General features: G+C 42.1%; 1 protein-coding gene across 2 annotated transcripts in view; it reads left to right on the top strand.

The window, feature by feature from the left end:
- The window catches only part of FAM134B (family with sequence similarity 134 member B), a 107261-nt gene that overhangs the window by 54723 nt on the left and 24575 nt on the right, over nucleotides 1–27963 (top strand). The window contains exon 1 of one of the 2 annotated variants that reach the window (XM_019541899.1): nucleotides 9940–10141. The exons of the other annotated variant lie outside the window; for it this stretch is intronic. Coding sequence (XP_019397444.1) covers nucleotides 10107–10141 — 35 coding nt within the window. The 5' untranslated portion in view covers nucleotides 9940–10106. Of the gene's footprint in view, nucleotides 1–9939; nucleotides 10142–27963 lie in introns of those variants that run through there. 2 annotated transcript variants of the gene reach the window in all.

Here is a 27963-nt window from a genome sequence, read left to right as displayed (position 1 = left end):
TATATAAATTGTGTGTGTGTGTGTATATATATATGTATATATATGTATGTTAATCTAGGCTTGTGGATTTGGTAGGTAACTGGATTTCAGATTTTCACTCTTAAAGATGAGGTGATGCAGTTGGAAAATGCTGAGGACCTTCAACTCTGTGGTGGTAACTGTTAGAATAAATGGGGAGTTTGGGGAGAGAGGTGCTAGCACCAAAGGGATTATTAAGATTAGCAATATGCTGGAGGAAAAAAGCCAAGAAAGAAGGGAAAAGAAAGTGTGAGTAGGACCTCAGATTCTGGAGAGGTCAGTGGAGGGAAAGCCAAGCATGAGCGTGAAGTAGGCCATACTAAAATGGCAACCAACATATACCTGAAGGGAGCACCATAGATAATTCTTCCAAGAATAAAAATAGAATATTATTACTCAGTGTGAAGGATCAAAAGCCACTCACCTCGGATGTTCCCTCAGCCATGAGCAGAGACCCGACCAGAATAGGGTCTCCATCCTATGGTGGGAGCTCCTGGTGTACCCCAGCACCACTTTATCACCTTGTCAGGTGAAGTGGATTGGTGCAGGTCCGCAGCTGGGGCTTTTTCCAGGGACCACAGGCAGAACTGGGAAGCCAGGGAAAGAAGAGATGGATGACGGCACCCAGGACGGAGGCTGGGAGGGCTCAACCTGAAACTGGGGACCCCAAGAGCAGAATAAGAGCCTGATTGTGCCTCAGAGGCTCCGGGGAGCATGCGCTAAAAGGGTGAAGGAAGAACGGAAGCAGTACAGGGGGAAAAGAAAAAGGAGAGAGAAAGAGAGCGAGGTACGAGAGGCCGTTGTTTCCATGCCGCTTGTTTGTTTACTTCTGAAAGTGCCAGTTGATCACCGTGGGCTGGCAGTTAAGCTGGGCATCACCACAATAAGGAAGAAAAAGAAAAAAAAAGAGGAGAGGGAGAAACTAAAAAAGGTAAAACTGAACCCTGTTTGCCGGTGGCGCCATGGGTCGGGCATCGGGGAAGAAAAAAGCTACCAACCAGTAGAGAAAGAAATGGGGAAGAGGGCACCGCTCTCCCACCTCTTATCTTTGTATTTGTCTGTTTGTTTACCTTGGTTCATTATTGGCCACGGGCTGCCAGCTAAGCCGGACAAGGCTGCAAGCTGGGAAGAGAAAAAGGATTCCCCGGTTGTCTGCCGGCGAAGAAGAATCGACGCCAGAGAGTTTACAGATTAAGCCAAGGCGTTGTCCAGGACTTCATCCCTGAAGAGGAGATCCATCAGGCGTCGTAATAGAAGAAAAAAAATGAAAGGAACAGAACGTTTTCCGTCTGGTGTTTTTTTTAATTTTATTGACACAGAGCCTGGGGTGGGAACCGATGGTCACTTGTGGTGGAGGTGGGGGTAGTCACCACCCTCCCTTTCGGTAACAACTCCAGAAATTGAAACATCCAAGTCGTGGCAGGTGGGAAGAGAGAGAGAATAAGAACCCCCACCCAGATTGACCAAAGGTTGCGGTGTCCCTGGAGGAGACTAGTGGATGTTGACCAGACGTAAGGGCACTCGCCCATACTCGGTGACTACCCAACTCAGTTTGACTAACTCCAGAGCAGATTGAGGTGGCATGCTTAGCATTGCTGAATGGGCCCTGAAGCCAAATAGCTCTCATCTGGCCCATTTTATTGTATTGGACCCCTGTTGTTCTAAGGGCTGAGGCTGAATCAGAGAATGAGTCAGGCAGTGTTAGGATGCAGATACACATTGTAAAATTCTGTGTATTATGTTCACCTTTCTTCTCTGTGTTCTACCTTTTTATATTGGCTTTGTAGAGAATTATAGTTGGAAATACTAGACTTTATAATTTTACCATCTTTTGTCCTTATTTTACAGTTCTATGTCATAGTTCACAAATGTACCATTAAACATGCATGTTGATGATGATGGTGATGAAGGTAAGTACCAACATGGCAAGCATGTGAGAGGCGATGCCTCTATCCCAGCCAGGCTGTTGATTTCATAAAAGATATCACCTCAAAATCTTTGTCTCTCACAGGGCATTTCCTAAACCATCATGGTTGCAACATTTCTCCAACACCACTAGCTATCAGTTTAAGTAGGAAATTGTGCGGCTTGAAATTCCATCTCTTGAAAATATGGAAAGAGGTATTCAGTTTCCTTGGGCATTTAAAGACTGCTTGTTACTAAATAAGGTGATGCATAGTTATTTTTCCCATACTTGTTTCTTTCACAGTTGTTCAGCAGGATTCCCTGGCCAAGGAGTTCCAAAACAGTTGTGATTTACACCCTCAGGGGCAAGAACTCCAAAGAATACTGTCTCAATCATCTTTGGGTGTTACACAAATTCAGCATCCTACATCTGAAAAAGATTTGCTCCTTGGACGTATTTAGAATGTGATTGTGCTTTTTACCTTTGAAGCGTGCTGTGCCTTTTCTGTTGTTCTTCCTATCATGTTTTCCATAAAAAAGGCTAAAAGTTGGTACTTCATGGTGATGTGGTAACAACACACACTGGAAAGATGCTGGTCCTTGTTTAGAACCCAGGTTTTGGTGTCTGTTGACAGTCATGTCTCCAGTATATATTTTCACTTTTTTACCTCCTTTTAACAAATATTTGTATTCTTTACTCTTCAAATTAAATATTTGTTGCATGCTTTAACTCTCTTGGATGTTTTAATACTACTTTTTTTTTTTTTAATCTCTCATACAAAAACATCTTTTTCTAAATATTTGTCAGTTTCTTAAACTCTCAGCGATGAAGTTGTTTCCTTCAGGTACTGAGAAGGGCATTACTTTCAGGATTCTGTCTGGATGCTAGATATTTGCATTACTGTTTATTTTGGACAATTTCAGTAGAGTTTTGTGAACTGTTGAAAAGTATTTGTCATTGATAATTATGTACAAATGCTCAGTTTTCAGAGAATTGAGTAACAGAGCTTGGGTCTAACTTTCCTGCAGAGAGGCTTGTATTTGATTACGTGTGTGTGTGTGTGTGTGTGTGTGTGTTACGCAATTATTTTATCAGTATAGAATTTATTTTACATTTAGATTTAAATATAATAAATCAAAAAAGGTCCCTTTGAAATAAATTTATGAAAAATACTTGTTGTATGCCTGCATAATACGTATGCAAACGGTTCTACGTGTGTGTGTGTGTGTGTGTGTAATATATAAATAAATGCACGTAATGTTTTGCATAAGCGTATAATGCTTGCTTGCTTTAATTTTTACAGGGATCTTGTTGGCTCACAGCAGTAGCTAATGATAAAATGCTGTAAAAAAAAATCAGTGACCAGGCCCTGATGGACCTATTTTGAGATAGGGGTTGGACTAGATGGCCCGAGGCCCCTTCCAACCCTAATTTTCTGTGATTTTATGATGAATTTTTAATGTAGGATGACATTACACCATAAATTAACAATTGTTTAATTAAATTCTCTGGTGACCATACCAAAATTACTTTTTTAATAAACAAATACATAGAACCATGATGGTGACTACTCACCAGAACTCCTATATATCCACTATAAGAAGCTGGATATGAATAGTCATGCACAGTTCAAATGCAGTTGGAATTTGAATGGATGGAAGTTATACTCAAGCAGACCTGAAAGGTTTGGAACAGAAGTCCTTAACATGCCTCATCTATTCTAGCAAATGTGGGGTGTTAGACAAAGCTTACTGTAATAGACTGCTCTGATGAAAGTAGTGTAAAATGTGTGTGAGAGAGAATTGCATATATTGACAAAGCAGGACAGTATATTCATTTTCTCATATGGAAAAGGAAGGTAGTAATTTTTATGTATTATTTGACTAAAATTGCCTTGTAACTGCATATTTTTCCATGCAAAATGAACATATATCAGGTTTTTAAAAAGATATACATTTATTTATTCTGAAATTGTGAGAAATCTTAAATATACTTTTAACAGTGTTGTTCAGAGCTCTGTGCAGTTTTCTAAGTCCAAAGTACTTTTTTAAAAACATTAACTTTGTGAACAATAATTTTCCTAGAATACATATTCTGGAGTCATTAAACTTTATTTTTCTACTTTTATTGGGGAAGTATTATGTTCTGGTTATTACTTCAGTTTAATGATTCCTGCCACAGTTTAAACAAAATATGAGTTGTCATGAAGACTTCCCTGAAAGTAACTTCAGTATAATCCATTTCTATAGAAAATACAGTTTAAATTTCTTGTTCTAGTTCCAAAAATAATTTGTTCTAAATTGAATGTAAGAGCACAGTTACTGTGCAGTAGGATTTTGCTTTAGATTTAAGTAGGCACATAATGTGATTCACATTGCTGTTTTATCTACTTTGGCTGTATTAAAATTATGGAATTCACTCTTAGCTAAGTAATTTCGTTGTATATGTTAAAGGCCCAAGTCTGTGAATAGCCTCATTGAGTAAGGCAATAAGTGTATCTGTGTATTCATATAGAAAAATTGGTCTACATGCTAGATCACTATACAAGCACAGCCAAAATTCATCACTATACAAGCACAGCCAAAATTCATATTAGAAGTCCTCCTGTGCTTACAATCAAATCTAGGTTGGTATGGATCTGTTTGTAAAATGAGTTTCAAGTTCTATGCTTTGCTCACTGTTCAAGAGCAAAGTATCTATTTATGTCTAGACTTCCAGATACTTTGAATCTTGATTGCCAGAGGTGGAAGGAGTTAGCATTCCTGCTTACTCACTTCACTGAATGGAATAGAGAGGAAGACTTTTCATATATGTATGATTGTAGGCATAGTGGTATGTGGGGGCACATAATGCCATATTTAATGCATGATGTTGCCTATGCCTTTCATGCCTATAATAAACCTTACATAAACTAAGCCTTGCAGAATGAAATCACAATTTATTGGTACTTTGAGTAATTTAAGGTGCAAGTAAGATGATTCATAAAATATTAAAATATCCTTTATATACAGTAGCAATGTATATCCCTCGCTATTTAAACAAATAACCAAAGGCCAAAGGAGATAGCTCATGCCTGAAAGGTTGTCCAGCAGCTCTCCCAACTCTATACTTGGTTCAATAAAAGGTATTACAAATAATCTTTGTCTCTCATACAAATTATATATCCATTATAACATGTTATACCAGGTAGTTCCTTATTCTTTTTTTCCAGGCTATAAAACAAACACAAATCTTGTACATAACATGAATAGTTTTCATACTTATTTCTCTCTTGATCTGGGTATTCAGTGCCAATTGGAGTATGAATCAACACAGTCGCTAATGCATAGGAAGTGAACAACTTCCTTGTGCAATCAGAATCAGGAAGAGAGACAGAAGCCTCATAGAGTAGATGAAAACTCTGATGGGGACATTGTACTCCAAACTAGTGATCATGTAGGTTCATTACTAGCCTACTGCTTATCTTCAGGAACTGGAACTCGTGCATTGTACAAGCCATGTTGTAACGTTAGCATAATTAGTTGTGAAGAGCTGAGTCATGGCCCAAGCGAACCATGTCTGCTTCTTTCTCACCTTCATCCTTCAAATGTTCTTCCATTCCTTTTGTGCAAGTGAAAGAAGTTATTTCAGTAAACACTAGCTCTAGTGTCAGAGATATTTTAGAGTACATACAGAACAACTATTAATGGATGGATGAAATGCACATGCTTTCAACACTGGTTTTATTGTTGCTGTATTTGGAAAAGTGATTTAAATCAGGGTTGTCCAACAGGTGGCCTGTGGGCTGCAAATGGCCCCCAGAAGGCTAGCATGCAGCTTGCAGGCTTCCACCCAGCTGCCCCCACCGCACTGCTACTCTTTTTGCAACTGCCAGGTTCTTTGGGTTTCCCCACACTCCTCCAGCTTCTACTTCATGACCCTGCTTCTAGGGACAGGGTGGCACAGTGATAGGGGGCTGGGATACTCGAACTGCACGCATAGCAGTGGAACCAGAGCATCCATGCTGAACATGAAAAGCCAGGCAAAAGGCTGTGCATATTACAGATGGGCAGTGTGCATAGCTTGGAGGAGAGTGAAGCTGCCCTATAGAGTTGGCTAATACAAAGGATGCCATCCCACTGTTGCTATCGGTTTTTTATTAGCTTAGGTTTGCTCAGCAAATCTAAAGGTTCCAAGCCTGGCTATAATTTTTCTGGTGCCTTATGAAACGTGTTGTTTTCATTTCTTTTAAGTTAGGAAATTTCATACACGCACAAAACTAAGCTAAAATGTTAAGGTTGCAGAATAAGGTACTTTAACAAATCAGGAAATATCAGAAATAAGTTTGCCTGTATGTTATAATCCCTCTTTCATGCACAGGTATTATGTTATACCCTTTAATTATAATTATCCTATTTTTCCCCAGGGCTTCTGCTTCATTCGGGGCACAGGATGTTTTGGAGATGAATCAGGGTTGTGTATATATAGGACTCCTCCTTCATTTGTTGAAGAGGTTGGAAGTTGTACAGTGAATGAGCCAAGGGATTGCAGATCAAAAATTACTTTGGGCGAAGCACCATACTAACATAACTTATACCAAAGCTCATTTTCAGAGCTATGTTAGATGTCTGTACTGTGCTGAATTGTGTGATGTAGACAAGTCTTTGTGTTCCTCCTTTTTTGGAGTGTTTGGCTTGAAGGTCTAGGTCGGGGCCCTCCATTTTGGGTGGAGGACCATTTACTGAGTTTTGGCAAACTGTCGAGGGCTTCATGGGTAGCCCCGCCCCTTGACAGGTGCCCTGCCCCCTTGTCACCATCTTGTGACTGGAAGTCCCACCTGACCTTTGCCACCAAAAGTCCCTCCCCTAGCCCCCAGAAGTACTTCTTTCAGCAAGAGGTTTTGCCATCTCAGAACCAGAAAAATACCAAATTATATTCTAAAAAGCAAAAATTTACCACATTCATTAATTTCAGAAAATATTTTTGTACTGGTTTACATGTGTTTGTGTATATAGAGGTAATTATAATAGCTTAAAATGAAGTCTTATTCTTGTATGTTGTGAGGGAGGGTATAAAGGAGGGTGTGGGGGCACGTGAGTGGGTGTGTGGATATGTGGGGTGTGGGTGGGTATGGGGTTTGGGGAGAGGGTGGCTGGGGCATATGTGGGGGTCAGCAGGTATGGCAATGCGAAGGTGTGTGCAAGTGCATGTATATGGTGGCGTATGTATGGTACATGTGGGATTCACCCTACACACACACACACACACACACACACACACACACACACACACACACACACACACACACACACACACACACACACACCAGGATACCAGTGCAACCCCATGCTCCACGATCCAGCAATGCAGCCAGGAGCCATGTGGTGCTGGAGCAGTGGAGGAGCAAGAAGAGTGTGAAATGACTGGGGGTAGGATTGGGCTGGGCTGGGCTGCTGTGTCCTGCTGCCAGCTCCCCCTGAGTCCTACTCCCCCTGGCTCCTGTCATCTTTGACAGGCAGCCAGGAGCTGATAAATATTAATTTTCTAAATTTTTTATGGGCCCCGCTGGCCGGATAGAATGGCCTGGTGGGTCAGATCCGGCCTGTGGGCCATATTTTCCTGCCCCTGATGTAGGTCCTCTCGAGCATGGGCCAGGGGGTGGTATGTGTGAGGTATCAGGGGTGCTAAGCAACCCCTTGCAGGCTGGAGCTCTGGACCCTTTCGTATAGTCTTGCGACCTGCTTTTGGGTCACAACTCATAGGTTGAGAAATGCTGCTCTAGTGCAGTGGTCTCCAAAGTGGGGTGCGCAAGACAATTCATTGGGGGTGCATGATCAAAAATTTTTTACTGATAGGGGTGCGCGATCAAAAAAGTTTGGAGACCACTGCTCTAGGGACCTGATTTGTCATAATGTAACACTGAAATTAATAGGAGCTGGACTTCACATTAGACAGCCCTTTATATGTTTGAAGTACTCTGACAGTCGGATCCTAGGTAGCCCACATTAATTGATCAAAGTTAATGGACACTTTTGGCCTAATTAATGTTGCTCTAGGGATGGCCAGCTTCTAAATGGGCTACACTAATATAAGCCATGGTTCCCCTAGATCACATACTATACAACTGGGCATGTCTCTGGTGCACCATAACATGGACTCCCCCTGGCACTGTGGTCTGTGTTGCAGAAGCCAGAAGAGGGAGGGGGAGCCCAGAGACCCTGGCTACTGCTGCAGCCAGAATGATAGTGGGAATGGCAGCTGAGTGAGAGCCTTGGGGCTGCAGATTATCCCACAAACTGCTAGTTACAGCCTTGGTCTAAATTATAGTTGGGAGTGAAGATGGCTCTGCATTAGATTGCTTATCTACTTGAGAATGGGCCATCAGGAATACAAGAGACTGCTTTGCATTATGAGTGAACATTCATCCCAAATGACTTTGTTGCGGAAAGCAGCATTTTTACTAGTATGCTCACAGTTTTTGAATCATTGAGTATAGAACAGCATCCAAGGGTGTTGAACCCTTAACATTTTTAACAAAGTGGGGCTGGAATGAAGGGTTAGGAGGAAGAGATGGCTAGGTCAGGATTAAAGGTATGTACAAAATGTGGAAGACTAGTGGGATTAGGAAATTGGTGTTGTCTATAAATTTGGGGACAGGGAGAAAAGGAGGAAATGTTCTCTTTTGCAGTTGTGTAGTCCTGTGCATTTCTTTTGTTATCTACCTATTTCCTAAGACTGCAAAATGGTTTTTAATCCAAATATTTATGAGCCCAGTTTATTTGTGTGATTTGAAATGGATGGTCTTTGATGGTATAACCTATGTGAAGAATTTGGTCCAATATCGCTAGAGACTAGACTTGGATATTGTTTGTTTAGATTCCATTTATTTTAAAAATGTGCATTTTTAAATCTTATTTTAGTTTATTCTTTTTAAATAAGAAACTGTTTGCTGATCAGTATTGTAGTAATTATAATACACAGTATAAACTTCAAAAGTCTTAGTAAATGTAATATTTTTCTCCTTACATAGTATGCCCACTTGGAACCGATACTTACATTTTTTTTGTTTGTTTGTTTAAGACTTGACAGTCCCAAAACAATTCTGCATCCTCCTTCAGGTAAGGGAAAGCTGTTGATTCCCTTTGGATGTGTCTACACATCGCCCTATGGCAATGTAGTGATGAGCTATGTCACCGTATGGCACACTACAGCGACACTAGCTATCGTGTGTCTACACATGATCGGCAGCTACAGTGACATAGTGGCAAAAATCTACTCATGCACCACACATGTGGTTCAGCACCTGCCTGTACTGTGCTGTGCTTTAGTACTGCCTTGTAGAAGTACTACCCTGTTGCAGCATCGCTATATGGCGACATGTAGACACACCCTTTCTGGAAAAAAGATTCTTACATGATACCCATAAATCGCAGTGGTCTTCAGGAATATTATAAAGATTGCATGCCTCGGTAAAGCAGTCAAGTGAAGGAACAATTTTATTCAACAGACTTGCAACCACATACCAAATCAGGAAACATGCCCATATCATGAGAGAGGAATAAATCCTAACTGGAAACTTAAGCTTTTCCCATTCATTTTTCCTAAAGAGCTTAGTCTTTAGATATCTCTGAATTCAGCAGAGGGAAAATAGCAACAGTATTGCAATGCCTACCAAGTGCATGGCTAACACAGCCAGCAAATATAACATAGATTGTATCACAGTTACAGTATAACTTATAAATCCTTCTTTACAGTATTTCCTAGATTTGATTTGTTGAATTCCTGCTCAGATCCATGCTTGCTATCATTTTGATAGTGTTTAGTTCTAACAAAAGGTGCTGACTAAAGGGAAGAACTTGTAAGGCAGGCACATAAAAATTAATAACTGGGTTCTGATTCTTTCTCACATGACCATGGAAAAAATGTTTGGCTTTTGGACTGTGCTTGCTACCAAACTGCCTGTCATAGTGCCTGGAGTAAAATGTGACTTGTTTATTTATAGAACTAGCCAATCGAAATAGAGCACAGTGAACTTCATTCAAGACAAGCAGAAGCTTAGGATGTGTGTAAACACACCCACTCTGAGCAAAAAGCACACGGAGCAGAGTCCTGGATTATCCTTTTCTTAAGAAAAAAAAGTAAAATAGAAAAGCTTTGCCTGGATTAACCAGTTTGGTGGTTGTTGTTTTTTTTAATATTTGAAATGTCAGAAGGTGAGGACTTTGGACAAAATAAAAGGTACTGTAATGTTTTCAGATACATCTTTTCTATTTTTTTATATTTTAAAAGAGTATAATTTATGTAGGTTTAAGACAGGAGTTCCTATGTTCTAATAATAATTTTGACATCAGCTTGCAGTATGGTTGTAGAGAGTAAGTTTCCTTGTGTTGGGGCCCCACTATGTAATAGGTCTAAATTGATGTGGACCACAGAAGTGTTGGAAATTAGTGTTTATACAGGTCTTTTGAGTTGTATGGTTAGTATTATCTTTTTTAAGTTAAAAAAAATAGGTAAATGATATACAAGGGCATGATTTTCATAAACTCATTCTTCCCAGCCAGGGTCCTGATAACACACAAACCTCAAAATGTCAGAGACATAAATAACTTCCTTTGGAGCCTGCTATTGACAGATCCATAATTCATACTTGATAGAGCACTGTGTCCTTTGAGGCATATTTATGTTGATAGGACTTGTTCCTGCCACGTTTTGATCCTGGAACTCCCACTGATTTCATTGGTCCAGATTGTGGCTTCCAACTCTACCACTCTCCATTAAGGCAACCAGGTTTGAAAGGTGGTATAACCAGAAAGCTGAAGATTTTTGTTCTCATTTTATTTGCCTTTTTATCTTCCTATCGAAGACAGCATGATGATTCTTTTTTGGATACTTAATCCTCACTTGAGTAAATTCTAAGGTAATGTGAAAATGACTGCTAAACATGCATCAAGAAAAATATATTTTGGTTTTACTACAGCCTTATAATGTTTTATTTTATACATAGTTTCCACTGCAGCCTGTATGTGTCAGTGCTTTGAAGCATTAAATACAGTTAAACTTTATTTCTCCTCCTGATATTTTAGGCAAAGCAATAACACTTGACATGCAGAGCCTTATCTCACCTCTGTAGGTCATATGATTTTGCTTAGCAATCATAGGGTTTCCCAGATGGAAAGTGCAGAGGCAGAGGGAGAAAAATGGGCAGAGTCTGTGAATGAGTGAGACATTAGTGTTAAGCCTTGGATATTGAGAGGTGCAACATAGCTGCTTCTGAGGATTAGATATACTGTAGTTATTTTAGCTTGAAGATCTGCAAGAATGGAGTTGACTGTGTAGTCATTTACCATCTTTGAGGGCACAGGACTTACTTGTGTATTTTTTGTAAACAAATTCATTTCAGTTAAAAATAAATGACTGTTTGTGTTGCCAGCTTCAATTCCAAACAGGAAATTGACCTGCAGTGTCTCAAATTTTGCTAGAAGAGCTACAGTGTGATACCATGTAGCAGTATTTTTGTATTTACATGTATAAAACAAATCTCTAATTACATGTTTGTTAGCACTGAAATGCTTATTTTCTGATGACATTTTTAGGAAAATAAAAATCCTCCCTCATTTAGCAAAATTAAGACTTTAGACCAGTACTATTTGCCTATTGTATTGCATCACACCATTTTTAAATGATCTCAAATCACAAGTCTCATGTTCTAAAACACTAACATTGTACAAGAGATACTGGAGAGAGTTGGAATTGCTGGTCAAAGACAGCCTTTCTTTAAAGGCTGCCCAATAAGATTTGCTCCCAAAAGTAGCTTTGTATAGACCAGTGGTTCTCAAACTTTTTTTTTCATGGACCACTTGAAAATTGCCAAGGGTCTTAGTGGGCCACTTAAACTTTTTTTTGTGCTACAAATCAAAGCACATAACTCATATTTTAATATCAGTAGTCTTATCTTACAAGTACAGATATTCTCAATTGTTCCTGTCTGCAGACCACCTAAATAGAGCTCGTGGACCAGTGGTGGTCCACAGACCACAGTTTGAGAACCTCTGGTATAGACAGATGTGATGGTAGTTGAAATGCTCAAAAGGTTAGGCTGGGATTAATGTAACTTACTTAGCAATGAGTCTTAACAAATGCAGCTAAGTTTATTGTGATTGTTTTTAGGAACTAGGGGACAGGGTTGTTAAATGTAACTAGTCTACTATCTGTATCTCACAACTGAACATTGGAGGAAGGAGTGTTTATTCCCAGATTCAGTCATAAAATAAAATTTAAAAAACCCTCTTATATCACTCATCCTGTATCTCAGCCTTTTCTTGAATTGAGGTGATTGAGTGCCCTTTCTACAGAGTAGATTCCAGGTAGACGTCTTTTACTTCTAAGGGTAGCTAGAAGAGAAGATGAACTTTTTCCCTGCATTCTAAAATAACTTACAGGTTTTACTCAAATCCAAGACCTGTGGGGGGGGAGGTTTCTCCAGTCATCATGGGGAGGGAAAGAAGCCTTGCTTTAGATTCAGGTACCAGTCCAGAGCAGAGTTATTGCCTGCCTTGGGCTGGTGTGGCTTGTTCAGTGGGTGAGGGAGCTCACAGTGGAAGGTTAGGCAGGGGAGACTATGCAGTGGGGGGTAAAGGTAGGTGAGCTCAGGGGAGACGGTGCAACCACCCAATCTCTCCCCCACAGCTACTTATTCCCCCACTCTCCTCCCTGTCACTGCTGTTTTCCTTCAGGCCTGATTCCAACTTGGCCCAGAGCTGCCTGGCTGGGCCAGGGCTGCAACTCTGGCTGCAGCCACTGTTAGTGACTTTCCCAGAGCCAGAGTGGCCCAAAAGTTAAGGAGTAGGAAGGTGCAAGCAGTAAGGGGAGGAGGAAGTATGGGGAACAGGTGGCAGGGGAGCCAACACTGATGGGGAAGTGGAAGCAGGCAGGCAGGCACAGTCACAGGAGAGGGCAAAAGGTGGGTGAAGTGGTCAAGTGGTGTGTGGGTCAAGCAGACACTAGCTTGGGAGGGCAGGCAACACAGGCAGGGATCGTCATGGGGGAGTCAAGGGACAAGAGATATGGGGAGGAGGGCAAGTGAAAGTGGGATGCACCAGGAACAAATGATGCTGAGGGGACAGGTCACAAGGAAGCAGGCGTGGAGCGGGGTTGAGCAGAGGAGACAAGGAGCAGAGGTCTAGCCCCTCACCTCCTGCCTCTGTTTTCTCTGCCACGGTTTTGGGGGTGATGACGCATTTAAGGTGATCTTCCTCTAATTAGATTCTATACATGGAAAATTTTAACAAATGTGTAATTTTCCATATATAGAATCTAAGGGGAGTGTGTAATCTTAAATTCAAAGTCATCTTGGATTCAGGTAAATATGGTAATATTTTTCTTTAACAGAGGACTTCTTGTCTTTAGAAGTGGTCTGCACTAAACCAGTGGGGCTCTTGTACGCATGATGAAAATTGCCAGTTTTTGCAGTTTAATTGCATCACACTTCACAGGAACAAGGGTTTTTTTCAATTTAAATGAGTTTGTTGCAAACTAAACCACATCTTTCAAGGTAGCTACTTGTAACATTGTAGCCTTTAATCTAACAGCTGCACCCCTGTCCCCCTGCTACAGGAGAGGTGGGCTGAAGGCAGAAGCAGCAAGGGACCCAATCTTTTTTTATTCTTTTTTTACCCCACAGAGCCTAACCATCTCTCCTGTGGCCAGGGGGTGAGCTGCTGGCAGGCCAAGCAGCCCCTGAACTGCCGGGGCTCTGGTCCTTCCCTCCACAGAGGTGGTGCCCCCTGGGGCTGCCCAGGCAGGCTCCTGGCAGGCACGTGCTGCTCCACCTCAGAGGCACCCAATCAAATGCTTCCCCGAGCCTGCCTCAGCTTCCAGCTCACTGTGCACCGTCCCCACCACCTTCTCCAGCTGCCAGCACACCCACCCACCCTCTTCCCCATGCTGCCCCAGGGGCAAGGCAGTCTGTTCCTGGGTGGTCTCAGGTGGTGGTAAGGTGACAGGAATGGTGCACAGATTGCTTCTCCCCAGCTGGGCTTGGGGAAGAGTTGGATCTGCAGGTACTGCCTCTGAGCTGGGACAGCACCTAGTTTCATAGTTTTTAGGGTCAGAACAGATCATCAAGTCTGACCCCCTGCTCTGGGCAGGAACAAGTGCTGGTATCATAATACCCCAGCCAGATATCTATCCAACCTCCTCTTGAAGATCCCCGAGGTAAGGGAGAGCACTACCACCCTTGGGAGCCCATTCCAGAGCCTGGCAGCCCTAACTGTAAAGTAATGTCTCCTGTTATCAAGCCTAAACTTATTCTCAATCAATTTGTGGCCATTATTCCTTGTTATCCCAGGTGGTGCCCAGGGGAACAGAGCCTCATCTACTTTCTGCTGGTCGCCCCTGGTGAATTTATAGATGGCCACCAGATCCCCATTCAGGCTTCTCTTGTGGAGGCTCAACAAATTCAGGCCCTTTAGTCTTATCTTCGTAGGGCCTGGCCTGCTGCCCACTGACCAGGTGAGTGGCCTTCCTCTGGACCCTCTCAAGGTTAGCCACATCCCTTTTGAAGTGTGGTGCCCAGACCTGGATGCAGTATCCCAACTGCGACATGACCAGTGCCACATAGAGGGGAAGGATCACCTCCCTGGACCTGCTTATGATGCATCTGTAGATGCATGACAAGGTGCGGTTAGCATTACTGCCTGCTAGCACCCTGCCCAGGGGTTCCCACTGCTGTGGAGGAACGAATTGGGGCTTCCTGCACAAACTGGGGCCACTTAGCCTACCAGCAGCTTGCACGGGCAGGCTATGCTAGAAAAGAAAACAGCAAGGGACCTGATCCTTTTTTATTTTTTCACGGAGCCTGCCTGCAGCTGGGGGGTGAGCTGCCAGCAGGCTCTGAGCTGTGGGAGGCCCTGGTCCTTCCCTCCATGGTGGCAGAACCCCCCTGGGGCCACCCAGGCAGGGTGTTATTGCGGAGGCAACACCTGCTGGATCCAGCTCTTCCCTGCACCCTCCCAAGGAGCAGCGCCCTATGCACCATTCCTGCCTCCTGGGACCAGAGAAGGCAGCAGAGATGGTGCATAGTGAGCTGGAAGCCCAGGCAGACTCGAAGAAGCATTTCATCAGGTGCCTCCAATCTGGGGCAGCACCTGCCCACTAGCAGCACGCCCGGACAGCCCTGGAGGGCACCACCATTGTGGAGGGAAGGACCAGGCCCCCTGCAGTTCAGGGGCTACTTGGCCCGCTGTCAGCTTTCCCCACAACCACAGGAGAGGCGGACAGACTTCACCAAAAAAAAAAGTATCGGCACCAGGAAACTACAGGCCTGTTAGTCTTACCTTGGTCCTGGGGAAGCTCTTCAAGAAAATTATCCAGGAGCACATCTGTGAGGGACCAGCAGGGGAGATCATGCTTAGGGGTAACCAACATGGGTTCATTCGAGGCAGGTCTTGTCAGACCAACCTGGTGGTCTTCTGTGACCAGGTCACAAAATCCTTGGATGCAGGTGTCACGGTGGATGTAGTCTTTCTGGACTTTAGGAGGGCCTTTGACACTATCTCTTACCCCATTCTCAGTAAGAAATTAGGCAACTGTGGCATTGCTTACACAGTCAGATGAGTCACAAATTGGCTGGAGAGCCACACCCAGAGTGGTGGTGAATGGGTCTTTTTCGACGTGGAGGGATATGGGCAGTGGGGTCCCCGAAGGCTCGGTCTTCGGGTCCGCACTGTTCAATATCTTCATCAGCGACTTGGATGGGGGAGTGAAAAGCACCTTGTTCAAATTTGCAGATGACACTAAAATGTGAGCAGAAGTGGGCACGCTGGAGGAGAGGGACAGGCTGCACCTAGATCTAGACAGGTTACAAGGGTGGGCGGATGAGAACAGGATGGAATTCAATACTGACAAATGCAGGTACTGCACCTGGGGAGGAAGAACCAGCACCATACCTACAGGCTGGGGATCTCCCTTCTAGTCAGCACAGGCAGAAAAGGATCTTGATGTCGTCATTGATTCCAAAATGAACATGGGCTGCCAATGTGGGGATGCAGTCAGGAAGGCTAACCACACCTTGTCGTGCATTCACAGATGCATCACGAGCAGGTCCAAGGAGGTGATCCTCCCCTTCTAAGTGACACTGGTCAGGCTGCAGTTGGAGTACTGCATCCAGTTCTGGGCACCGCGCTTCAGGAGGGATGTGGACAGCATCAAGAGGGTCCAGAGGGGGGCCATTTTCATGATTGGGGGCAGCAAGGCAGGCCCTGCAAGTGTAGGCTACGAGACCTGAACCTGTTCAGCCTCCACAAGAGAAGGTTGAGAGGGGCTGAGGGGCCGTCTACAAACTGGCCGAGTGGGACCAGCAGGCTATGGGAGAGTCCCTGTTCCCCCGAGCACTACCAGGAGTGACGAGGAATAATGGCCATAAGTTGACCGAGAGTAGATTCAGGCTAGATTATCAGGAGACGCTACTTTACTGTCAGGGCAGCTAGGAACTGAAACCAACTACCAAGGGAAGTGGTGCTCGCTGCTACCCTGGGGGTCAAAAGGAGGCTAGATAATCACTTAGCCAGGGTCATTTGACCCCAACATGCTTTCCTGCCATGGCAGGGGGTCAGATTTGATGATCTGCTCAAGTCCCTTCTGACCCTACCTACTATGAAACTATGAACCCTCGCCGTAACAGGGACAGGAGCCCCTAAATTGAAATTGAATATCAATTTAGGGGACTAAACCCCTGTCACGTGTACGAGTGCCAGTAGTTTTCAAAGTTTTCTGTGAAACCCTGGGATTCTGCAAAAAAGTTTGGGAGTAATGGCGGTGCCAGCTGGGAGCAGTACACTTCCATTGCTGGGCCAAGTCACCTGGCTCCTTGGTTGTAAGTAGGGGTTATGCAGCAGAAGTGATATGAAAGGATTCCATTGCTTTTGAAAGTTTGAAACCCCTACTGTAAACTAGCACTATCATATAAATTTAAGCAGTTACAGAAGTTGGTTGTATTTTGCAGCTAATCCAAAAGTAGGATATTCCATTATTAGTTCAAGAAAAGAAAATACTAACAAGGGTTGGTATATTCCATACTACTGAAAGCAGAGATGGGATGTAGGCATCTTGACCATGCATTTTTTTACAGTGTTTTAAAAACGGAGTGTTTTCAGTGTGAGTTCACTGTAGATCAGAGGTGGCATACTTCAGTCCTTTTAGCAGTAGAAGTTCTGAGCTTAATTAAATTGAATGCATTCAATATCTGTAACTATTAAAACTGTTTCCTCATGGTAACTGCATCTACCAAGAGAGACTGAGTCAGGAGCCTAATTGTTTCCTGCTCAGCTATGATGTTCTTTTGCAATGTTACCTGAAATTACACCATATTAAAAATTGCATTTGATTGTAGGTAATAGTTTTTCTCTTTTTTGCCAGAATTCTTCCAGGCCAAAAAAGTGGTGCCACACATTGTTAGAAGAGCTGTGAAACACTGTGCAGCATTAAAAGTGTATTCATTTAGGGTGTCAGAAGTAAAGTCCTCAGATAAGAGGACTGGAGAAAGTTTGGATTAGCCAATGAACAGCTTCAATCTGAAAAAAAATCCAAATAAAAACTCCTCTGATCACAAAGGTTACTGGGAGGCAAAGTACCACCAGAGAACTAGTCATAACTTGAAGTGCTGGGACTGCTTGTGGGTTAGTCAGGTACAGCTGCCATGTGAGAGCACCGATCTTGAGATGAGTAGAGAGAGCATGACGTGCTATAGGAAGACTGAACTGTTTATAATGAGTAAAGTAAAAACCACAAGTGTTTAGACAAGGAACAAACCAGTTTCTTGACTGAGGACAAAGTATATTTCTAGGTGATGACTATGTTTCTTGTTCGTCCCCAATAAAACACTAGTTTATGAAACAGTTCAAAGAAATATAACTTGCTTGAACTCAGTGACTGATGTGATTAATGTTATGAACACTTTTTGCTTTGTCATTGTCAGCTGACATAAGTTACTCTTATTATCTTAATATATCAAATTATTGCATTGGGAACCCCACGTAGCGCAGAATAAAACACATATGAGTTTGATTACGTAGCATTCCCAGTTGGGCACATGTGTCATTAAGGATGTATGGCATGAGTTCACACTAGATCTTTCTACCTAGCACAAAAAGGATTCTGCACAAAACATTCAGTGTTCACAGATACAAAATACTGAATTATAACAGATATGTTCAGTACAGCTTAATTTTTCTACTGTGTTCTAGTCTATGTTCTAGGAATATAAAAATTAAAATAGTGTTGTTCTTTTACAGAAAAGTTTGGGATTTTTGTTTTTTATTGCTCATCAGGTATATACTACAGTCAGTTGACATCTAATTTTTTATGGAACACATTTAAATGTATCAACACATTAGCATTACTATAATATGTAAAGGCAATCTTGTTATCTTCATAACAGCATATCTGTAAAAACATAGTTTAATGAGATTTTCATATGGATTTGACTGTAAAACTTTTGAATTAACAGAATTGACACCATGAAGTTTTTTTACTATCAAGTTCTGTTTTATGTCAGTCAAACTTTTGGAGAGGTGCACTTTCTAGAATATGTTTCAGTCATGCTTTGCAAACTTACTGTCATTTTTTCAAGGTTTGTGCTTACTGCTAGCAGCCAATGGGATATGTCTTTTGGCACCCGAGTCATCTAGTTGCGTTATTTTATACAATTCTGTAAAGTTCCTAAATGGAAATCCTAAGTAACAGCTAAAAAGTAACTTAGTTTAAATTGAGAAAGATCAACTGATTACAGAGATTACAAAAATAGACAGGTTGATTATGCTTTGATTTCTATATCTATAGGAATTTAGCTTTTAATTTTGCTAACTTGAACAGTAGGTCTTGAATGGCATCTTCAAGTCTATAAAGCCTGCAGAAGTTTGTGCTTATGGTTGTTAGGAAATCAGAAAAGCTTTAAGCTGTATAATTACAAATTCTTTCCTTATGCGTTTATAATTGTCCTGTTGATACATCATGTTCTACTTTGTCCTGGCTGTAATTTTGAGTGGTATGCCTGTGTGTATGTATGAAAACGTGTACACGTGATTTAAAAGATCCAGCACAACGTGGTGAGAGGTTTAAATCGGTAACATGAGACTAAGTGACCTTTCTAAGAAAAATTTAATGGGGCATTGCTTGGGCAGATGTCTAGATACAAACTGAGAACATGAGACCATTCGTCATTTTCAGAGAACATAATGCCACTGAATCTCCTGGCTAAAATTTGTGACCGTGATAGGTCGAAGCATCTGTTTTTTACAGCTGTTAAGTGACAACTTGTGCATTTGTTCAGTTTTAGAAATGATGTAGCAGTTTGCCACAAGGTTGAGGAAAAGATCAAAAAATAAAAGCCAAAGTTCAAAAGCAATTATTTGGTTATTGTTTTTGTTTTGTTTTGTGTATCACATACAAATGAAATAACCTTTCTTCTACAGATACTAACATGAGAGGAATCATATCAATACAAGTTTTCTCCTTTATATACAGATAATAACTCTATAATAGTAATTTCTGTCTGAATCTTACAAAGTACCAAGCTGTGTAGTCCCTGTTCAATAAAACACTCAAACACATGCTTAATTTTAAGCACTAAGCACTTATACTGAAGTTGAATCAGACTAGGCACACAGGTAAGTTAAACACGAGTGTGTTTTGCTGAACCAGGTACTAGGCAGTATAGGCCACCTTGAGCACATCTTGCCTCTCCTCTGCTTTCTTCAGTGGCTTCATATAAAATAGAGTATGTAAGGTTCAAGGTTTCCCCCTTTGCCTTAAGGCAGGGGTAAGCAACGTTTTTGGCCAGTGCCGAAAAAACCTCAATGAATATCTTGTAAGGTGCTAGAGTGCCAGCATGCCAAAAAAACAAAACCGGGACAGGGGTACATGGCAGGACACACTGCATATTAATATAGTTAATAATCATAAATGTTGATTTTTTTTTTTTTTTTTTACAGTAAATACCAAGTTTTCTAAATAATTCTAGACCTGGTGACAATAAATAAAAACTTCATATACTTCCTTTGTTCTTGTGTATTCTTTTTTGTTGACCATGTTGTGTTGAGAGAGAGAAAAAGGAGAGAAAAAAGGGAGAGAGAAAGAGATAAAGAAAGAAAGGAGAGAGAAAAAAGAGAAAAGAAAAAAGAGAGAAAGAGGAGAGAGACAAAGAGAAAGAGGGTGTGTCCCTGTCCGCCCATGTCTCCCACCGCTACTGGCTGTGGCTTGGGCCCACTGGTTCAGGGCAGCGTCTGGCAGAGGGAAGCAGCAACACCCCAGCAATGGTGCTCAGGGCCATCCCGATGGTCCCAGAGTGTGGGGAGCCTGGGCCCAGCACTGAGAAGGAGAGCCCAGTCAGGGCTCAGGCAGATAGATGCCACATCCCACCCGGGCAGAGGCAGCACCAGGGCACCAAGTGCTGGGACCAGGCACTCAGGGCAAGGTCCCGGTAACACAGGGAGAAGCAGGCACGGGGGCAGGCTGACCTAGCTGGGCCCTAGGGCACACAGCAGCTGGAGGAGAGCAGGGATCAGGTGGGAAGCAGGGGCTGCCCTGCGTCTCGGCAGACTCAGGCTGCGGCAGGGGGGTGAGGGCGCCCAGCAGCACCCCAGATGGGGACTGGTCCAGCCCAAGTAGATCTTCATGGATGGGCTGCAGCTGCTTTGCTCACAAGGGGACACTGCCTGGCCAGGGCAGGATACCAGACTCAGGGGGCTCCCGGCTTGGCTTCCCTTGCGTGTTTGCTCTGCTCATGCTGTGCCTGAGCCACTCCTGGTGCAAGGGCCCAGTTGCAGGAGCCCCCAGGCCTGGGAAGCACAGCCACAGGCACTGCTCAGGGCCAAGCCAGGCTAGGGACTCCAGCACAGAGACCCTCTGCAGTGCCTGCCTGGACCTTGGTCTCGCACCCCCAGCTCCCTTCCAGGGGCCTGGCCAGGGTAGAGGGCACAGCGTGGGGACGGGATGGGGTCAGCAGAACACAAGCAGTGTCCCTTCCTGTGTTCTCCTGACTTCAGTCCTCATGCCTGCCGCAGTGCTAGGACCTGTGGATGCTCTGGAGAGCCCAGAGCATCAACTTAAAAAATATACATTTTTTTTAAACAATTTTCTTGCACACCACCTGGTGTGCCAAGGAAACTGTCACCATGTGCCACTAATTGGCACATGTGCCGGGGGTTGCCTATCCCTTCCTTAGATGAACACCGCACTGGATCAGTGCACTTCTTGGGCATAATGGAATTCCTTATCATAAGGGTAAAGGCTCACCTGTGAAAAGGCTGAGGTTTCTTAAGGGTGATCCCAGACAAATAAGCTTCATACAGTGAAAGATTATCACAAACTTCATTGCTTGAAGCTCAACCATAGGCTTTCAATTCAAAAACAGCTTTGACAATTGTTTTGTAAAAATGCCAGTAATATTTCTTTTTGTTTCAATCTGGAACAAAAGCACATTTCAAGACATTCAGAATGGTTGTGAATTTAATGATCATTCTCCAGTGAGTGACCCCTAATAACAAATAATTTTATATGTTGAAGTGGCTAACATTGATAAATACCAATATTATGCAACATAATGCTTAAAGAAAATTAATTGCTATGGGTATTTGCATTAAAATACATATCAATGTTCTACCTTGTAATCTTCCTGCTCTCAACAGTTTGGTCTGTAGGCCCATAAAGCCTACTAGGGGTATCTCAGTTGGCTGGTTGCTTTTTGCTTGATAACAAAGGAAATAGGGAAAAGGGAGGCAGATGCTCTTTTGCAAAAGAATAGAGGAAGAAGCGCTCATGAGAAGCAAAAGAGATCTTTTCCACTGAAGTGCTCCTAAATATCCCCTGCTTACTAGAATCTTATGCTGAGACCCTAAAAAGTTGAGTAGTTATGAAAATCTTTAATTGCTTGAATGTTTAAAGTTTTCTACCTGTATTCTATAAAAATAATTAAGACAGTCTTTAAAAGATAAAGGATGTTATCCAACTTCTTTAGAATCACCAAACAGTTGAAATTCATTACTGTTATTTAAAACTAAACTAAACTTCAGCGGTAACCAGTCAAATTAAATGGTGTCATTCACTTCTCCTGCACACTCTGATAAATTATTTCACTTGCGTTTGTGCTTTGCTACTCAGTCTAAGCCTGAATGATATCCTATTTGAAGGCAACTAAAGCATAATCGTACTGAACCTTGTTTTTCATTAATTTTATCAGATGTTTTCCAGGTGTTTGCATTGGGCCATGCTTGTCCACTGATACTTTTTCTATTTTACATAGAACATATAGGCCTGTGCGAAGGGGAAAGTATTCACTTCAGATTTGGAGGGACAGTGATTCAATCCGACTCAGCTGAATCTGAAAATATTTGGCTCTGAATCTTATTTGGCCATAGAGTATACAGGCAGGCAGTGGTAGCGGGAGCAGCTGGATGAGCCCTGGCTTGAGCCAGCAGCCCCAGGAGAAACCACGGCTCACCTGGCCGCTCCCCCCGCCAGGGTGAGGCAGGCCGTGCTGGCAGCTCCAGGAGAAACTGCAGGGAATGATCGGGGGGATCAAAATGGGAATTGGGGAATCGAACCGGGAGCAAGCCCCTGTTCGTTCCCCCATCTCCCCAATCATTCCTCCCAGCCCCTACGGCTTCTCCTGGGGCTGCGGCTCTAGTTGTCTCGTCTGGCTGCTCGTCCAGCTGCCCTGACCCCCACTGGGGCGAGGCAGGCAGTGCTGGCAGCCCCAGGAGAAGCCACAGGGGCTGGGGGCAATGATCAGGGAGCTGGGGGGAGTGATTGGGAGCTGGGGGGTTGAACCGGGAACTGCGAGGAAGCCCCTGTTCATTCCCCTAGCTCCCCAGTCACTACGGCTTCTCCCGTGGCTTCTCCCACCACTGCCTGCCTCACCCTGATGGGGAGCAGCCGGATGAGCCACAGCTTCTCCTGGGGCCGCTAGGTCAAGTCTGGGCTCATCTGGCTGCTCCCTCAGCTGCTCCCACCGGCACTGCCTAGTGCCTGCCTGTACAGTCTATGACTGAATCTCTCTGAATCACTTCATAGGCTTCTGATTTGATTCCGAGTTGAAGATTTGGCCCCCGAATCAGGCCAAATCTCGTCCAAATCGAATCAGCTACCAAAGCTTCACACAGCCCTAATATGCTACATTTTAGAAATTCAAGTATAATATCAAGATTAAAACGAAAAGATAAGGCTCTGTATGCATAAAGACTATACAAATAATTTGCATCTAAAACAAGGACTGAAAAGGGTATGTTGTTGCAATTTGAAAATCTGTACTATTGTAACTTTAGTGTTTAGTGGGATAATGTTCCAGGTATATTAGGAACCTGCGTGGACATACAAAGCCATAGTTGGGAGAAGGAAACAGTAACAAGAGACAATTTGAAAGCCAAGAGAGAAATGAGAACTAAGAATTCTTTGGGAAATAAGATGATTCATGCTTTTAAAGGTGAATTTAAGAAGACTGAATTTGAGAGTATGAGACAGGAAGTCACTTAATGGACCTAGCAGGGTTGATAAGACTATAATATCAGTAAAAGAAATGTAGTTGTATTTGAGAGGAACTGTGAGGAGCCAAGGTGGAACAATGGGAGGCTGGAGAACAGCATGTTTTATGCTTTTGTGTTGTATTTTGTGGAAATAACTGGCAATGCAATTAAAATGACTAAACCCATATTGCCAAACTACACAGTGTGCTTGCTTTATTTTCTCTTTTAAAGTTAATATTCCATTTCTTTTTCACCATTTTTGAATCCCTAAAGTTTTGTGTGCTCTGCAGTAACTGAAGAAATCGATATATATTGAAAAAGAATGGGACTAACAGTCATAAAATGTTTGAATAATATATGTTACTGGTATAATTTTAGTTCTCTGTACTAGCATAAGAAACCCACTTTCTTAAAGTAGACATTAGACTGATAACTTCAGACAAGAGTTGAAGATAGTGGCTCAGTTCCCAAACTGGTAGCTTTTTTGGGTGGGTGGCATTGTATGTACAATTCATAAACCTTTAGTTATCACCATGAGGAAATAACCTGGTAATGGCATTTCTCGTTGGTGGAAGACAGCATCTCTTCCATAGAACTAGTTGCACACATATAGGTAGTTACCCCCCCTCTTCATTTACCCAGACTAGCTCACTTCTACTTCTGAACTAAGTTCATTTTCAAAACCAAATGTTCCAAGTAGCTTTAATTTACATAAACACTTAACTACATTACTAGGTTTGTGTACTAATCATGGGAAGCATCAAAGACTAATTTGATTTTGCCACAAATGTTAGCATTATCAATATGTGGAGAAGAAAAGAAAGGGTTTAGGTCTACAAGGGCCATATTTGTGATGGTAATGTTGACACTTGACAGAAATGTATTATTATGATTATAGTTATATGTAGATTTAAGGCCAGAAGGAACCATTATGATCTTGTATTCTCGTCATATGTATAAGATAGGCCACAGATTTCCCTTCCCCCCCCCAGTAATTTCTATATTAAAGGCAGTTATTTATTTGTAGTATTTAGACTTTTCCACTTGAGAAATTGTAATTCTAAAAAAGAAATGTAGTTGTCGAAGTAACTATTTTTGCAGATTCCAGAAAATATTACAGCAAAATATTATGTACTAACTAGGACTAGCTTTCTTTTAGTGTTATTAGAATTTAGATTACCGAGAGAAATCCTAGAAACAATTAATCATACTACAGAACACAACTGGAAAAAAAGAGTTTTTTAAAATATACATTGAATCTATAAATGTCTGCAGAGATGATGAAGCCAAAAAAGGAAATGGTTTCAGATAATTAATCAAGTGTAGTACACATCTCAGTTGTACCTTTGGACTGGGTGTCATAACTTCCTTAGTGTACAAGAGTTCAGGTCAGCTGTATCAGTAAAGCACTGACAAATTCAGTTAAAGCTGTCCAGAAGTTATTCCACATGTTTATGATGCAGCTGCTGTGTCTAGCAGTTAACATATTACACCTTGTAATATGCTGAATTTTACATATCTTACAAAGGTAACTTAGCCTCTTAGTTATAATACTTTGAACTGATAACTCTCAGATTCATTATTTCATATTCATTGTGCTTTTTTTTTAATAAGAAATTGAAAATCTGATAGTGTGTGGGGATAGTCGCATTTAACTATATCAACGAAATTAGAAATAAAATAACCTAGTTCATGCTATTAAAAGCTCTGTACAGTGGCTATTAATACTGTACTTGTTTTTCTTTCCATCGTGATTTATATTTCTCATGTTTGCTTCAGTAGAAATCACCTTGCAGTTACTATTTATAAGGACTCCTGAAATGGATTCCAAATCTCACTATAATTTAGTTTTAGTACACTACCATCTAGTGGTGCAGTTTATATGTAGGAATTGAGTACAAATTGTAGACAAAAGTGAGGTTTCTGTACTCATAAAAAATATTAAATGCCCTCAGAAGTTAACTCAGACTTTTTCCATTAATTTGAGCAATTTCAGGTTTGAATAAAATACATGTACAAAATAACAATCATTTTGAATACATTTTGAATACATTTATAAAGCAGATTCAAAAAAATCAGCCAAGGCAGATTGGAAGTTTGCCTAATTGGTCTGTTATCCTGATTTCATTGACTAGCCTTGATGAAAAAGGAGGAGGGGAACGTACCTCACAGATTGTTCAGTGTCACACGCAGGATGACAGTTGTCTGTTTGGACTTCTTCAAAGGACCACTTGCATAGCAGTGAGTGTTAATCATAAAATTATTCCCATGTGATTAAAGAAAAACTGGCAATTTGAATGGCAAGTTTGTTTAAAATATGTGCCTACCAGAGTGACAGTAATGTTCCAGACTTTTGTGACTGAAGGACTTTAGCAAAAAACCCTGTCCATCTTGTACACATGGTAAATAGTTGACATCATCAGTAAGGCACTACTGGAGTGGCAATCAGCATGTCCCCCCAACCACTGCTCAAATTATTTTGTGATCCATAGTTATCATTTCATAATTATTGTTTTTATTTGATAATCTAATGCAAAACACTTTGTCTCAGATAATGGTATTTAGGCTACACACAGACATTCAGTTGCTACTGGCAGAGTTGCTCTCACAGTAGAAACCATGAGTCTACAGATGTTTGGGATGTCAGCAAAAATGCCGATTTCAGAAGAAAGAAAAACCCAGCAACCATCAGGCTTAAATTGCTCTTGGGAATGTTTCTGAGAGAAGCTGCAGCACAGCCCTCCAGAATCCCAGTGTGCTTTGTTCCAAGCTCTCTCCCCTTACCATGGGTGGAGGGAGAAAGTGTCTTTGGACTGGATTTTAGTGTTCCAGCTGAGCAGAAAGCTGCTTCACAAGCTCGCATCGTGCTACAGTCTGGATCAGCCAATCAGAGCCACCCCATGCACTGCTTATGCCAGGCAGATTGGGGACCTGCAGAGCATGCTGAGATATGTATACAGGGGGCTGGTTGGGCAGTGGCTTGGCATTCAAACGTCAGTTCAGGGGTCTTCAGCTAAATTTTCAGGCAGGAAAGCAAAACCAGGAGAATTCTTCCAGATAAACATCTTTTGAACATGTGTATTCAGCCTTTGTCTCCTGTTATCATAGAATATTTCTTCATTTGATCAAGACTGTTTGTCTCCCTTTCAGTCATTTGGCCCCTTAATAAACTTCTGTACTGTACTTTATTAGTAGGTTATATCTACTGCCAAAGATTATGTGAGCTAAGACTTACTGTATGTAAGTAATCGCCTCTCTGTCAATTCAATATCAACATGTAGTCTTATTCCACCAAGAGAAACATTTCAAGAGTAAGTCCTTCTAGGAAAAATTAACTTCTTAATTTACAAAGTTGAGAGCAATTATATGTTATGGTAGTTTTTCAAATAAGTAGCCCAATTAAAAAATTAAAATAAGTTGCCCAAATAAAATTAAAATATAGACTTTATATTTTCATCCATTTAATTGTCTCTTAGGGTTGCATAAGTAAAATTGTTGCTCTTCCTAGAAAGCTCTACTTCTTAGATATCAATGCAAGTGTAGTATGAGCTTCTGACATTAAAGCACTACAGCTTTCAGCCTGTAAACTCTAGGAGTAAACCAGACAGCAAAGGAGAACAGTTTTCCCTACAGAAGGATACAGGAGGGAGTTTGTAGTGCATGACCAGGACAACTACTTGCATTTTCAGCTCACATAGTACATATGAACTAATATAGGTTAGTGAAGTTAGAGAGCATGAACTACTGTTGTGCACCTACACTCTTGTATTTAGTCGTGAATGGGCTCCACATCTGTGATACTGCAGTGTCTTGTGGGATGCAACTGCTCTATAGCACCTAATAGTGAATTAGCATCGTTCTTAATGTTATGGTTTCTTGGTTGTGTTATTTAGTAAAACGTCTTTATAACATTGGTACTAAATACTATTTTCAAAAAAACAGCTGTACTTTTAAATGCTTTTTCAAAAGGTAATACGTGGCATCACTGATATAGATTTCATAGACATTGGGGCTGGAAGGGACCTCGGAAGATCATCGAGTCCAGCCCCCCGCCCAAAGGGCAGGAAGTCAGCTGGGGCCATAGGATCCCAGCAATATAAGCATCCAATTTGCTCTTGAAGGTGTTCAGAGTAGGCGCTTGAACCACCTCCGATGGCAGGCTGTTCCATATCTTGGGGGCTCGGACAATAAAGAAATTCTTCCTTATGTCCAGCCTGAAATGGTCTTGCAGGAGTTTATATGACTGTTCGACCTCGTCATCCCTTGGGGCGCTCTGGTGAACAAACCTTCCCCCAGATCCTGGTGGTCACCCCGATAAACTTACAGGTGGCCATCAGATCACCCCGAGCCTGCGCTTTTCCAGGCTAAAGAGCCCCATGGCTGTCAGCCTGTCGTCGTAAGGTCTGTTTTCCTGACCTCTGATCATGTACATGACTCTTCTCTGGACTCGAGCTTCTCCACGTCCTTTTTGAATTGTCGAGCCCAAAACTGGACGCAGTACTCCAGCTGCGGCCTCACCAAGGCCGAGTACAAGGGGAGAATGAC

This window comes from Crocodylus porosus, unplaced genomic scaffold (genome assembly GCF_001723895.1).
Source record: "Crocodylus porosus isolate Cpor-Errol unplaced genomic scaffold, CroPor_comp1, whole genome shotgun sequence".
NCBI classification, from domain to species: domain Eukaryota; kingdom Metazoa; phylum Chordata; order Crocodylia; family Crocodylidae; genus Crocodylus; species Crocodylus porosus.
Note: the sequence above shows the minus strand (reverse complement) of the source record. Positions and strands in the feature narration are given on the sequence as shown.